This window comes from Haemaphysalis longicornis, unplaced genomic scaffold (genome assembly GCF_048455015.1).
Source record: "Haemaphysalis longicornis isolate Haplotype H1 unplaced genomic scaffold, Haemaphysalis longicornis Haplotype H1 scaffold_6, whole genome shotgun sequence".
Lineage (NCBI taxonomy): Eukaryota > Metazoa > Arthropoda > Arachnida > Ixodida > Ixodidae > Haemaphysalis > Haemaphysalis longicornis.
This window is the reverse complement of record NW_027526407.1, coordinates 99,597,069-99,611,304: the sequence shown is the minus strand read 5'-3', so window position 1 is coordinate 99,611,304 and position 14,236 is coordinate 99,597,069. Positions and strand designations below refer to the sequence as shown.

The window sequence follows — 14,236 nt, the reverse complement described above, 5'->3', positions numbered from 1 at the left end:
CACTCCCCACACCTGCTCGTCGGCTCCTTGCCTCGTCGTCACTTCCCTTCACTTCTTTGCCAAGCAAGTTCCTCCTCTCCACTTTTCTGCGCCGAGTTGTGAGCAACGCCCAGAGCGGCTGGAACTGACGCTTAAACAGGTCCGCTATTGAAACAAATTTTAATATGACTCTTCTGCGGTGAGCAATTAAGTAGACCGTTCGATGCCGGCGACGGCTCGAGGTCTCTGGCCAGGTTTCACATGGCTTTGGAAATTGGAGGAAAGCGCGTTGTCAGGTCTATTTTAGAGCTCCGTAACGATGCGAAAAATCCCCAGGTCTTCCCTCTACCCGAGCCCGACACCAGAGTCCTCCTGCTTGTTCGAAATCAGGTATCACACCCCATGAAGCTTGAAGGGCTTTATTGGACTCATAACTAACTCATGTCCAAAATACGACGGGCTGGTTAAACTCTGTAGCCGCAGCGGTGGCTCAGTGGCTATGGTGTTGTGCTGCTCAGCCCAATGGCGCGGGTTCAGTCCCCGCCATGGTGGCCGTTCTTATGATGGAAGCGAACAACGAAAACATCCGTGTGCCGATCGGCGCACCTTATAAGTCCCCAAGAGGTCAAAATTCATCCGGAGCCTTCATCCACTGCACGCCTCACAGCCCAGGTGTATAGCTTCGGCGTGTAAAACCCGCAATCTTTATTAAACCTTTGTAACCTTACCCAGAAGCCAAGGAGTCCTTTGTAGACTGACTGCGGAAGTAACTTTTATCTCTATCGTTCAAATTAGGTGCACGCACCACAAAAACAGGACCGACACTTTAATCCTTCTAACAGGTCTCCCTGAATCCATTTGTTTTTGAATCGGAGAACTAAGAACGCACTGTGCTCATGTCACCATCACGTCCTATTCAAGCGGGATCGTGTTGAGCGCCCCCTTGCCAACGCCAGCAACACTGTGGTGCTGCCAGGACGTAGAGAAAGTACACGAAAATGCACAGGCACGCCACTGCGGCCAGGAATACGTTGACGACATAACTGGCGCGTGTGCGCTTGAACTCGACGTTCAAGTGTCCCATGAGTCCTGCGATCCACTCCTGGCAGTTGCTCCACACGAGGCAGTACACGGGCGGAGATTCGTTCATGATCCGTAGCGCCGTCGACAGAGTCTTGAGTGACAGGCGGAAACTTCGGAGGAAGACCTGCGACGGAAGAAGCGGCGAGCCAGACGGAACAAGGTGAGATTTATACCGTGAAACTTTAATTACACTCTCTTTAGCTGAAAGCCGTGAATGGCTCAGTGAGCGACAAAGCTGGCGTTGGCCGCGTTTGTGGCAGCTAAGCAGCTCCTAAACCCACGTAACTGCAAGGCGTTCCACAGCGCGTGCTTTGCATTATATGTTTTTCTGAGTGCCCAAGTCGGCTTACGGGCTCTTAAGTCGAAAGCCTGGCGTACTAATGGGGCGGGTACCTTTGACATACAGACTACCATCCTTATTCCACCCTAATCCGCCTTAATCCATTACAATTCCGTCCTAATACCCTAATTACTTCTTTAATTCCATTTTCATATACCCAAAGCCATCCTAGTCAATTCAAATTTACTCTAATTAACCTTAATATCACGTTTATAATCATTACTATTGAGCACTATCAATCAGTTACTTGTCATTACCCGTAATAACGTGTTATTGATTGCTCTTAATTGCGTCTGGACACATATTCATCAATAGACATGCAGCAGATTAACCCTGGTATTCTGAGTACTTGCTGCACCCGAGCCTCCAGTGGAAAAGATCCTTAAAAGCGATTTGCCCATGCATTAGCATTGCGGAATCCTCTCCTCAGCCGAGTGGGGGAAGCAAATGACGAGAAGGAGGGACTCAGAATACGGCCCTAAGTCTCCTCCCCAGGACAAGGACAAGCGCTCCTGTCCTTGTGCTCGGTGTCCGTGTTTATTGCGGGCTTAAGATTAACTTTATGGAATACCAACTAGCCCGAACACAAGCCCTTCTTCAAGGTGCCGAGTTAGCGCTATGGTAACGCACACCCCCCTTGCTTGGTGCGGGACTTCAGGTGAGAGCTTTTGTGGGTCCCTGGTCGGATCCCAGTCAGGCTGCACGTACAACCAAAGCTTTCTCGGTGTTCATTCGGAGCCCAGAACTGGGCAGAGTTTTGCGAAAAGCTTTTTGTATGCGACTGAGAATTCTTGGCGCATCACCTGAGATCTTTTTCTTTTTATAATTATTTTTTTGTTCTTTTTTCATCATCTTGGGTAGCAAGCCAGCGTGATGGCTCGGCTAACATCGCCGTTTTTCATTACATTTTTTCTCTCTCTGTGTCTATGTCTTTCTCTATCCCTCTCTCTTTCTCACTCAAGGAACCCTGGCTCAAGTCCCACATAATCCCAAATGCGTTTCGTTTATTTTTACAGCGGAGGCCTTTTTACTATCTTTCGTTTTTACGCCGACGATGACAAGGGCGACCACTGCTTCTCTTCTGCGTTTGATCAGATATACCTATTACTCGCCTTGGACCTAAGCAGGCTATAGATAATTATGAGGATTAGCAAAACCGAAGAAAAACGCGCTGCGAAGCAACAATGGTCGTATTCAGAGGCCTGTGGAAAGGGGAGAGTGCAGCGGTGGCTGACTGAGACCTCCGTCCGGCGTCCGGCAGCCGTGACACGTCCTCAAGCACGCACAGGCCGGGATGTTCTTACCCTGCGGCTCAACAGTCTCTTGTGAGCGATGTCTACATAAATCAGGTTAAGTGTACGTAAGGGTTCAAGCTTACGTGAAACATACTTAGAAATTTTAAGTTGCTATCGCACCAATTAAAAACGCGAAGCTTGAAAACAGTACCCGCAAGGGTATATTCGAAAGAGCATTCGGTGGTGCCGAGTTCGACGCTAATATTTTTTCATTCAGAACTCATTAGAAGGGCTTATGTATCCTGAGCACCGTAGTCTATCAGTGAGTGAGTGAGTGAGCGAGTGAGTGAGTGAGTGAGTGAGTGAGTGAGTGAGTGAGTGAGTGAACGAGTGAGTGAGTGAGTGAGTGAGTGAGTGAGTGAGTGAGTGAGTGAGGGAGGGAGTGAGTGAACGAGTGAGTGAGTGAGTGAGTGAGTGAGTGAGTGAGTGAGTGAGTGAGTGAGTGAGTGAGTGAGTGAGTGAGTCAGTCAGTCAGTCAGTCAGTCAGTCAGTCAGTCAGTCAGTCAGTCAGTCAGTCAGTCAGTCAGTCAGTCAGTCAGTCAGTCAGTCAGTCAGTCGGTCAACGTGCGAACCAGGTAAAAAGACGAAATTGCGATAAAAGGAATGAGCGTCCACAAACCGATACACTGGCTTGCACAACATTTTATCCCGGAAGAGAGACAAACCGTTCAAAAAGGAAAGGCGCGACGTGCAGAGAAGAAAAGAAAATGCCGAAAAAAAAATAACGAGAAAATGTGATGAACCGTAGACAGGCATCCTACTTAAACTCCTGATTAGTTTGTTCATTGCTTGTTTTACTTTAGCTGCGGTGCAGAATGACTTATCGCCGTGGTCAGTGGACGCCTCAAAGCCGCGTAAAATAGCCGCGTATCTTGAGACGGAAACGTAATTTGTCGTTGTCATTATTTGATGACTGTGAGAGGTTCTGGCCTCACTCACAAATTTTACCTACCCCCTCCTCTTCCCATGAGCACGAAAATCTTGGAGACGACGGGCGCGGCACCAACAGGGTCCCTTTCTACTCCAGTAGGTCGATACCTCCAGTAATGTATGAACCAGTTAATGCACATACGAACTAACAAGTGTGAAACACAGAATAAATGAATAAAGGAATTAACGAATGACTGTTTTAACGAACAAACGAGCCAACCAACTGCAAAATGGTAACGATTTTCTGAGGAAAAACTAGAGCAAGGTCCTTCACAGGTTCGGGAAGAGGCCATCAGCAGTGTTTGCGATAGATTCGCCAGGGGCAAACAGAGGAGAGATACAAGAAAGCTGAAGGTTAAAAACACGGCAGTTGACTTTTATTCACTTCCTAGGGGGCGGCAATGGCTAAAATGAACTATTTTAATAGGCCGAGCGAGCATGTAAACGAAGAAGTAGGACAGCCGTTGGCCCGATGAGAGCACGTCGTCTACCGACCGTATGCGGGCATGCAGATCATCTACCGTATACTAGACACGCAAGCAAGCAAGCTTACCTGCTAATGAAAATGCACCTTCAAGCGGAACCAGTTCGCGGGACAGCAGAAGTAGCCAGCTTTCAGTGTACGTAAAGCCAAGAGTTAGTCAATATACACCAGGTGCGAAACTCCCCTTTAGCCCCATGTATCAATGTACGGTCCACGTTTGGCCCTTCTTCACTGAGGCAAGCTCTTATAGGCATGGAGGAAAGAAACTTCAAGAAAGAGCGTCACGTGACAGTTGTGAAGTCTAGTCATAACCAAAATTGGCCGCGTATTTGCGCTTTTCGTTGCAAATGTCGAGAAAAGACGATAGTCTTTGTAGACATTTGCCAAGTAAATGCCTCCCTTCTCTTTCCCGCTCACCTCTCATGTTGTTCCTCTTGCGTCGCGCTCCTCCCAAGGGAAACACGCTAAAGGTTTGTTCAAGCCTATTTAAATTTACCGCGTTCCACTGCTCCAGGCCGGGTGCCTCAATGCGAGCGCTGCCGTACGGCGCCGAAGCGCGTGAATTGAAACACCCTACTTCAATGTTTATAGTACCGCGTTTCCCTATCCCACGTGCGTTCCAAGCAGAACGTGGAACCTATCTAGTGGAACCTTTCGTAACTGTTGCCACTTGATTTCTTAAAATGCCGCCAGAAGAAGTTGATGACGTATTTAATCTCGCACAAATCGAGCATGTACTATTTTTTATAAAGGAACTCTGCAAATATCACTTCTGTATTACTTTGTTGTCTTATATTGGCGTAATGTCTTGTTGTTCTTCACCAATATTGACAAGCATAAACATTACACCGGACTTAGACGGGCACATTTAGCTGTGTCTATATAGGACTATTGCGCAGGCCTTGTTTTAGTTTGGCCGGGTGGCTGAATCGAATCACAGACAGACAGAGAGACAAGCAGACAGACAGACAGACAGACAGACAGACAGACAGACAGACAGACCAAAATTTCTGGGTTTAAGTAGCCCAAGAAAGACTATCATCTTTAAAAGAGAAACCCCATGTAGTACACCCTGTCACATGGTAGGCAAGCGGTAGTTCTATGCGCCTCACGCGACCGTCCAACCAGGCTGCGTGCGTGCGTCTGTCTTTTCGGTGCCGAGCTCGCCGGCCGGGCGTCGCGCGCTGCGCTGCCTGCAGTTAGATCCTGAGACACGCAGTGAGCTCATCGGGCGGACGAAGTGATCGGAAAGAGTGGTCGAAATTTATCGAACCTCGCCCGCGCCGAAGTGTTGCGTGCTGCAGTGCAAAAGTGGAAATGCCAGACAAGGACATCCGCGCCTTTTATTTAAAAGCAAAGCTTCTCTAATCTCGTCAAGCGGTTTCGCCGTCGCGGTAAATGTGACCTTCATTTGACCGCTGCTGTACCGTATCCTTGGCAACGCATCGCGCGACTCGCCGGGCCGAGCTCCGTTCCCAGCCGACGTCCCAGCCGCCGCCGCTGCCGGCTTGGCGCAAGCGCTCTTCGAATCTGGTTCGCGCTTCACCACGTGACTTGCCGCGTGTACGCGAGCTTGGCCATGGGCGAGAGTGAGGTCACGCCATCTTCTGTGAGCGTTGCAGGGGAGCGGGAGGCTTTGAACCGTCGTCGGCAAGAAGCGGCGCCTGACTTACGCGTGACTATCACCCGGTGAGCCGTTCGGCTCGGGAAAAGCCGGAAGCGGGAACACAACCGTAGACACAAGCAGGCTCTAGACGAATAGTATAATAACTACAGCTAAATCAAAGGTTAACCAAGTGAAACCGAGACTTAACCAGGCGAAGCCAAGCTTTCGCTTTGCACAACCAGGGTTAGATGAGCTAGGTCGCAGCCGTTTTTCTTTCAGAACGCACCAAACTTGTCTGGGTTATTGAATATTAACTGGTCATCGTAACCGTTTTTTTAACAGAGCCGGGTAGACTCTCTTCTAGGTAATCAACCGTTTGGTATCATGATCGCAGGCACTCCGGAACTGACCACAGAATCTCCCAGGCGCAATCTCGCGTTCGCTTTCCCACATATTCCTATCGAACGGAGCAAGCACTCCTCGGAACACTAGCCCGCGTTACACTACCTGGGGTGAGCACACTTACCCCCGAAATCGAAGCTACGGCATCTTTCTATTTCCAGTGCACTGAATGAGACAAAAACGCACCACAAAAGTCATCCCTACAATGTAGCCCATAAAACGTATCTAGCAGGAGTACCGACAAAGCGAAGGTGTCTCCAAGCGAGGAGCGCTTCGAGACCATCCTCAGCTGAGAGGAACCTATCGTTACACCACTGTGACGTGGAGGGAAGGGGGTGGGATAACTCACTGCAAAATGCCAGACGCGACCTGGCAAGCACAACGCAGCCGTAGGCCGCTCGGTGCTTGTGAAAGTTTACGGCCGCGTGTTCGAGCGATAAAATGTCAGAAGTGAAATCCGGCTCGTAGTCCGTGAGGGTGCTTGCTGCGCTTGCATCCACATATCACATCGCTTTGGTCATTGGCAGTACTTAGAGGATCAGAAGCTGGGAGCGCGATGGTGTCGAAAAATCTCGAATGGCGCCTTCACCGATGCCGCTTCGTGGATCCACCTCCACCGTCAGCGAGTCGGAGTCACTAAAGGCTACCACGAGCCCGCGGTGGTTGTACGAACTCCCAATATGCAGTTCTGAAGAGGAGTGTGGAGGAGCGAGCGGCGTAAGTGTAGGTTGCCCTGCGAAAGCTGGGCCGCCAGGTGTCATGCTCCCGCCTAAGATTATTCTTTCCTCCACGGGGGAGGCTCGGGGCAAGTCGACTAGCCTTTAAAGGGACCATGAAGACAAAATGCGTTTCTTTTGTTCGAAAGATGTAGCATTTTATATTAAGTTCCTTCGGCGCTTGTCAGGCTGCAAAAGTTGCTTTATTCGCTGTCAAATTAAACATTTGAAGGGAAAATTTAAATTATCCCGCTATATCGCGTTTTTTTTTTGGGTGTCAACAATAACGTATCCAGAGCAGTGCCTTAAAACTAAAGATAGCCTGTTGATTATGACCGCTACTACCTCACAGACGGCCGTTTGTTTTCTTGTTTGTCGCCAACTTTGATAGATGGCGCTGCATTATCGCTGAAGTGTTAGTGTTCGCAGTTTGCGTCTGGCTGTGCTTCTATATCTGCCGTATTTTTATTAGGATTCATGCTAATCGTTTCATAAAACGTTAGCTATGGTCATGTAAGCATGGTCGTGTAAAACATGGTCATGGAAGCAACTGTGCCGCTAATGTCAGTTGGTCAGTGTTGGGTAAGACAAGTCCAACGCGTCCGATGGCGGTGTTAGTCAGTGTCAGCCAACAAAGTGCCCCGCTAACTGCTTCAATGTTTTCGTCGTGTCCGTAACCTAAATTGTTAACCCCACAATTTTTACTGCTGTAAAAATAGTGTGGCCTAAATTTAAGTGTAAAAAGCTCGTTTCGGAAACTTATAAGCCGTCTAATTTGCGTTTGCTTTTGCTGGCTTCAGCCAATCGCACAGCTGGGCATATGACATCATAAGTTCTGTTGCCAGAAATGAGTTAGTTAGTCTCATGGCCATTCACTTTCTTTCTAATTGTATAGGTTATTCGAGCAAAGTTTAGGTTAAAAGTGGAGTCAGTATGATTCTAACGAGGAAATCTTTTCAATGAACCAAACTTCTGTTTGTCTGCATGGCCCCTTTATTGTGTCGGCAGAAAATCGAAGTCGTACCCCAATGCTTGCTGCTGCTGCCGTTGGCCGTAAAAGAAAAACCGTGGAAACTGTAAAAAACTACATAATTTTTGTTTATTTTAAAGGGAAGGTTTATGTCGTAAGCTGTGTTATTAAGTAGATGTTCAGGAAAGTTCATGTTTTTGTCTCCTAGATGCCGCGCCAGCGCAATTTGCCCTCAGCTTCAAAGAAGCGGGGGACCGCGCCACCGGACTCTCAGGCGGAGTTCCACAACTGGTGTATTTAGATGAACTTTGCGTAAAGGCGTCTATATCGGTGCGCTTCTATGGCAGAGCTCAGCTCGCGCAAGCAGGTTCATAACCATACCGTATTGCACGGCTCCCTCCATCAACCTTCCGCATTTTTAAAACCAGCAAATAGCAAACCGCTGTTTCTACATCGGTAAGCGGAAATCTGGAAGCTGGGATAAGTTGTTATGCTTGTTCCCTCAAAAACCTACAACGCCAAGAATTGCGCATAAAATGAGGCAAGTGTTTCACCAAGGCGGTATACGACCAATATTGCGGGTATTTATGGTCCTTGAGTTCAATTCTGGGAGGGATTATTTCGAATCCTAATTCTGATATGTCTTATATTTTATATCTATGGTGAGGCACAATAATGTACTGGCATAAATGATGGCACTCCAAAGTGAAGGCATGTAGAATGAAATGATGTGGCGCAGAAAGAACGGGACATGTTTTTGTTGGAGATCTGTTATAACAGCATTCGCAAGGACATACATTGCAATTAAACATAAGGAATGGCATATAAGATATTATGCGGCTAGAAGTAGAAATATTTTGGTTGAAGGACACAATAAAAATACTTGCATTAGTTACTTGCACCAGCACCAGCACCAGCTTGCACCAGCACCAGCAGCTACGTTAATAACAAGCACTAGAGAATAGACAGTGTATCAACTCAGGAACAAAATATAACAAGCTTATGAAGGAGAACGCATGAGAAGCGGCAATTAAGAAAGGTAAATCATTCTAGAGTGTTCGTATTAAAACACAAAAGAAAATCACTATTCGAAACTATCACAAACTGGGGAATCGAAGAATCGCTGCCAATCGAAGCTTGTTTGTAGGAAATAATTACATAGCATGTTTGTTGTTTATCAACGAGAATAAGCTTCGCTAAAGAACTATTTTTAAGGAACAAATCTTCGGCCAAAAGAAGTAAAATTTGGCGCACTACAAAAAACTGTAGGATGTCTAGGGACAGCGGCCGTAGCCATTGCAGGTAAAACAAGCAGCTTTCTTTGAGTCTTACCATTAATTTGGGAGTAGATTGCGAACAGGAACACCAGAAAGTTGGAATCAATGAAGTATGGAGAAAACCGGGGATAAAAGGAGACCACATTCGAAAAATAAATTTGGATACCAGTTTCCTTGGGCGGGTGTAGTTTTCAACATTCTTGTAGGATTGCTTAATCGCCCCGTCCACGTGCGTAAAAATAGTGGCATTAAATAACATATTACCTAAGTATCTGAACAAATTTAAGAATAAAATATTGGGCTTATGAGGAGGACAGAAAGGTGGTGACAGTACAGCGTTATTGAATTTACGACGGTGGGCTTAGACAACTAAATGAAAAAAGGCTGTCTATAGCTCTGCTACGCGCCAGACTACGTTTTAGTACAGTATTACGTACACATGTAATCAAAATGACCATGGTCCAAGGATAGAATTCTTGGGGATACTGAGAATTTATGTCAGCCCGGAGTTTTTAGCATGACGTGAAAAGGAGGCGCACGGGGTGTGCGTCTAGTCAAACAGTTTTGTCAAATATGCCTGAAGGTGCGCAGTTAGCATGTCGGCTGGCCCTTAAGCAACGATGACGCCTTCACACGCACTCCTTGCCTTTGTGTTTAATAAGGCGACAGCCTTAGGTGCCTCCCCAAACGCGAAGAAATGGCCGTAGTCGTAGCCGGCTGCGTCAGTACGAATGCTACCAAAATGGCCGTCGCTGGAAATACAAGAGAAGTAAAACGAATTCTGCTGGCACTTGTCTGCTTATATGATTTGGTGGCGGAAGCCAGTGATTATCGGAGACTTCTCCACTGTTGCATCGTATTTACGCCGCTTTTTTGGCTTTTTGGCTTTCGTTTCGCGACGTACTCACACGGACAGACAGGCCGTAATTCGCGCGTCAATTTCCCCGCAATCAGAGCTATCCTCCGCGTGCAGCTGTTAACGTGCATTCGCGCTCAGCTGCCACAAAGCGCGCATCAGGCTACGTTTTGTTCCCTTTTGACGTGGTGCCGAGTTAGCTCAGTGGTTGGTGCACTTGGCTCTTACTCCGGCAACCCAACTAAGAACCCACAGAAACAGAAATGGGTTTTAATGGTGATGGTTTTTCTGTGGTTACACAAAATCGAAAATCTTATTCTATCTGCCTGTCTGCCCCTCGATTCAGCTGCCCGACCTAAAGTTAAAAGGACCTTGAACGAGAACTTTTTTATAAACAAAACTTTTCCAAACCATTTAATCTGGCAGTACACTTCATTCTCGTCAACATTATTCAGCAAAAGAAAAATATTCGACATATTTGCTGCCAAACAGCCATGTGCTCGTTTAATTAAGAGTGCGCGGCAGCTTTATCTTTGCGGTAGAAAATAAAAATAGGTGTTGACAGCAATGTTTCGTGCCCAAAAGAAAAAAAAAAGCGCTGGCGCCTGACGCTAAATCTCGTGGCGGCATTCGAACAAGTCGAACAATAACGACAGATTCCTGCAGATGGTACGCAAGCAGTGGAACGCGGTAAATTTGAATTGACGCCACAAACTTTCTCCGTGTTTATCGTGGGAGAAGCGAGATTGGGAGGAGAAGTGTGGGAGATGTGGACGGGAAAGAGAAGAGAGGCATTCACGGGGCACTGCGGCGACAGAGGACCATCGCCGCTCTCCACCCCAGGCCGTCCACCAAGAGGTGGCTGCCCTGCTGCAGGGCGACGCTGCCGGACATCTGCAAGTGTACACGGATGGATCTGTACAACAGCCGATGGGCAGAGCCGGAGCCGCCTGCACGGCCCTAGAACTCGGCACCAGCCAGGTGTGCAGCCTGCCCTTCCCTGCCTCATCCACCAACGCAGAGCTGGCTGGACTCCACTTGGCTGCAGACCTTCTTCTCAAGCAGGGCACCCAGGCCCGGGGGGCCATCATCCTGACTGACTCACGGTCTGCCCTCCTCCGTCTGCGTGCCGCCGACCAGCCAGTCAGCTCTAGCGGCTACGTTGAGCGGTCGCTGGCGGCCAAGCTTCATGCGGTGGAAGCGCAGGGGTGTCCACTGCGACTTCACTGGCTGCCATCGCACGTGAACATCACGGGCAACGAGGTTGCAGACGCCTTGGCCAAAGGTGCTGCTCGCCAAGCAGGGGTTCCAGCCTCCCGGGATGTGGTGTCGTTTGACGCTGCAAGGACTATCCTGGCACAAGTGGTGGAGGCCATGCATCCAGATGCCCGAGTAGTCAGTGGCCAGGCCCCACGGGTCTTGCCCGGACGCATTAGCAGAGACGCCCGGTCGCTCCTTCTTCGCCTGAGGCTCAATTGCTGCAACGTGGGAGCGCGCTTGCACCACCAAGGCCGCCGAGCATCCCCCACCTGCGCTGACTGCCCAGAGCCCGAGACGCTAGAGCACTTGCTGTGCTCTTGCCCGCAGCACGACACCGCAAGGGCACAACTTCGGGCCGAACTCCAGCGACTCGGTGCCCCAAGCCACAAGCTAGAAGACTTCCTGTTCCCCACAGGACCGGACGCCATCCGACGGGAGGTCTTCCAGCACCTAGTCAACTTCCTGGTTACAACAGGACTAGCGCTGCGTTTGTAGCCATCGAGTCATGGACTAAACGAACGCGATATAGACTATCTCCCACTCTCCTACCGCTCTTCTCTTCCCCCTTCTCTCTTCCTATCCTTTGAAGCCCCAATCCCCTTCCCTGGACTGGGTCGTATGAGGGTGAACTTCCCGTTGAGTTCAACAATATCCCCAGGCCTTTTCTCTTCCCTCCTTTGTTAATAAATCACCACCACCCACCATCGCCGCTCTACATGCGCACCGAGGCGAGCAGATGTGCGGCGAATTTTTTTCTATTTATATAATTTGCTATTACAGCGGCGGCCATTTTTTATTGCATTTGTGTTGACGACAACGACTAGGACGACTTTAACTATTCGCGTTTGATGTGACGCCTAAGGCTTTTGCCGCCATAAAAACACATTTATGTTTGTGTATGAAATGAAACCGGGTCGCCGTAGTCGCAGCTGGCTGTGATAACTCGCCACCACGCCAGAATGGAGCGAAAGTTGCGTGCTCCGTGACAGGTGAATGTGAGTCGAACAGGTGTGCACGCTGAGGAGAGCTCTGACTGCGGGAAAGCAATTACGTGAATTACGGCCATTCTGACAGCGCGAGTAATTCACGTCCAAATACGAAGAAACTAAAGCGACGAAACAGGCGCATAGGCGATGCAGCACTGAAGTGCGATAATGGCTAGCTTTCGCCTTCAAATGACGCAAGGAGCTATAGACGTAAGTTCCCGAGGAATTGATTCTTGTTTTTTATTTTGGATGCGTGGAGCGCATTTAAAGCAACATCATGCGTCGAGGCCAACGCTAACGTCTTCCCGCCAACGCCGTCTATTCAGTTTCTGAGCCACCTAAACATTTGCAGGAGAAGCCTTGCTCCACCTAACCTTTTTTTCCAACGCAAACACGCTGATTATGGCACAGTGGGACGCGTGCACTGGAATATTGAAAGCTTCCTTGGCATTTTTTTTTCAAAACCAAATGCTTCAGGAACCAGTAATCACCCTACCTACATCTAACCAACCCTTCCGCTTGGCATGTGCAGCTTTCCCGCTCATGGCAGTCCTTTCAACAGCGATTACTCTGTAGGTATTTAGCGCAATGCAAACTTCTTTTGCGCTGGTAATATTAGGGATGAGAACGTGCTTTGCGCACAGTTTCAAGTCTTGCATGTTTTGCGGCTAGGTTCCCGAGCCATGGAAACTATCCCATAGAAATGCATGGGGAGTATGATTAGACAGCGAATTGCACATGAAACATTCTAATTCCTGGAAAGTTCTTCTAGTGTTTTCATCTTCACGTTGAAGTCTTGCTTTGTGCCAAATATCACTTTCCTGAAGTGGTTTTCCTAGGTTCCTCAGAGGTCGGAATTTTGAGCGAGAAAGCTGGGTATGAGGCAACCTTGTTAAAAAAAAGAAACGAAATTCATGCGCAACGCACCACTGACTCACCTTTCGGGGTCGCTCAAAGTCGAGCACCTCGTGCGAGGTCCAGTAACCCTGGCCCATCAGATAGCCGGTCTCCTTTCCCGCTTCCAGCATAACGATGCCGTCACTGGTAGCCGCCTCCACGTCAGAGTTGCCACTTTTGAACACGAACACGGCTTGCCAGTGCTTTGCACAGTCCAAGCACAAGTCCTCCACGCCTCGCTCGATGTTGGACGGCGAACGCGTTCCCGTAGGCGATGGTGGAAGAAGTCGGAACGAGGCAAGGCCATTGTCAGACGAACAAGACAAGGGTCGAATGTGAAGGTAGACGTCGCAGTCGAACTCAACTTCAGGATTGGCCATCTGCTGGCAATGCATCGTCCCTAAACCGCGCAATGTTCACCTTTGGGACGCGAGCTAGAAGGACTGGGAGGGACCACACTGCTTCATTCGCGTACAAAGTCAAAATTTTCCGACTGTACAAGTTATAGCGAATTTTAAGCGCGTAGGGAGTTTACATAGTCTTAAACTATCGAAAGAGAAGACAGATGTCGTAAGCGGAGATCCAAATTGCAACCGACGGAGCTAAACTGAGTGCTGCCCACAGCTCAAGACAGCCGCTGTGGGGCGTATGACAAAAAAAAGAGAGAAAAAAATAGAAAGGAGATAAAAAAGACAGAGAGCGAAACTTATCACATCTAGTTCTTTTGGAGAAAATGAAGATAATCAGAGCCTTTAGTTAGCCACGAACAAAACGCAGATATGGGAAACGATAATAAATATGACTCACTGGAGAGGCCACGCCGGGAAGTGCTTTCGGACGTCAAGTTTTCCGGCTGCGCAAATGCGCAATTTAAATCGTGGATGACAGACGCAGTACTCGCATTTTCCAGCGCAATCAGCTTGACGTCGTAAAATGTCAAGGTTTTCGCACAAGCTGACGGCTGTGTGAATGTGTGCGCGTGTGATGCGTGCGTTTGTGTGTGTGTGTGCGTGCGTGCGGGCATGCGTGCGTGTGTGTACGTGAGTCTCGTATACCACATCAGTGTAATAAACCAAACCTGAAGCTTAGCTATTCAAGGTCCTGACGTCGAATATGATAACAAAAGAGGATCCAACTTCTCTCCGGAGCTGAAAC

General features: G+C 48.5%; 1 protein-coding gene across 1 annotated transcript; it reads right to left on the bottom strand.

The window, feature by feature from the left end:
• Positions 1–866: 866 nt before the first annotated feature.
• On the bottom strand, positions 867–13,608 carry LOC144141805 (uncharacterized). The gene is made up of 2 exons (XM_077673297.1): positions 13,123–13,608; positions 867–1,186 (listed from the first exon to the last, which is right to left on the bottom strand). The coding sequence occupies exons 1-2, from the start codon at positions 13,474–13,476 to the stop codon at positions 896–898; spliced, it is 645 nt and encodes a 214-aa protein (XP_077529423.1). The 5' UTR covers positions 13,477–13,608; the 3' UTR covers positions 867–895.
• Positions 13,609–14,236: the final 628 nt, after the last annotated feature.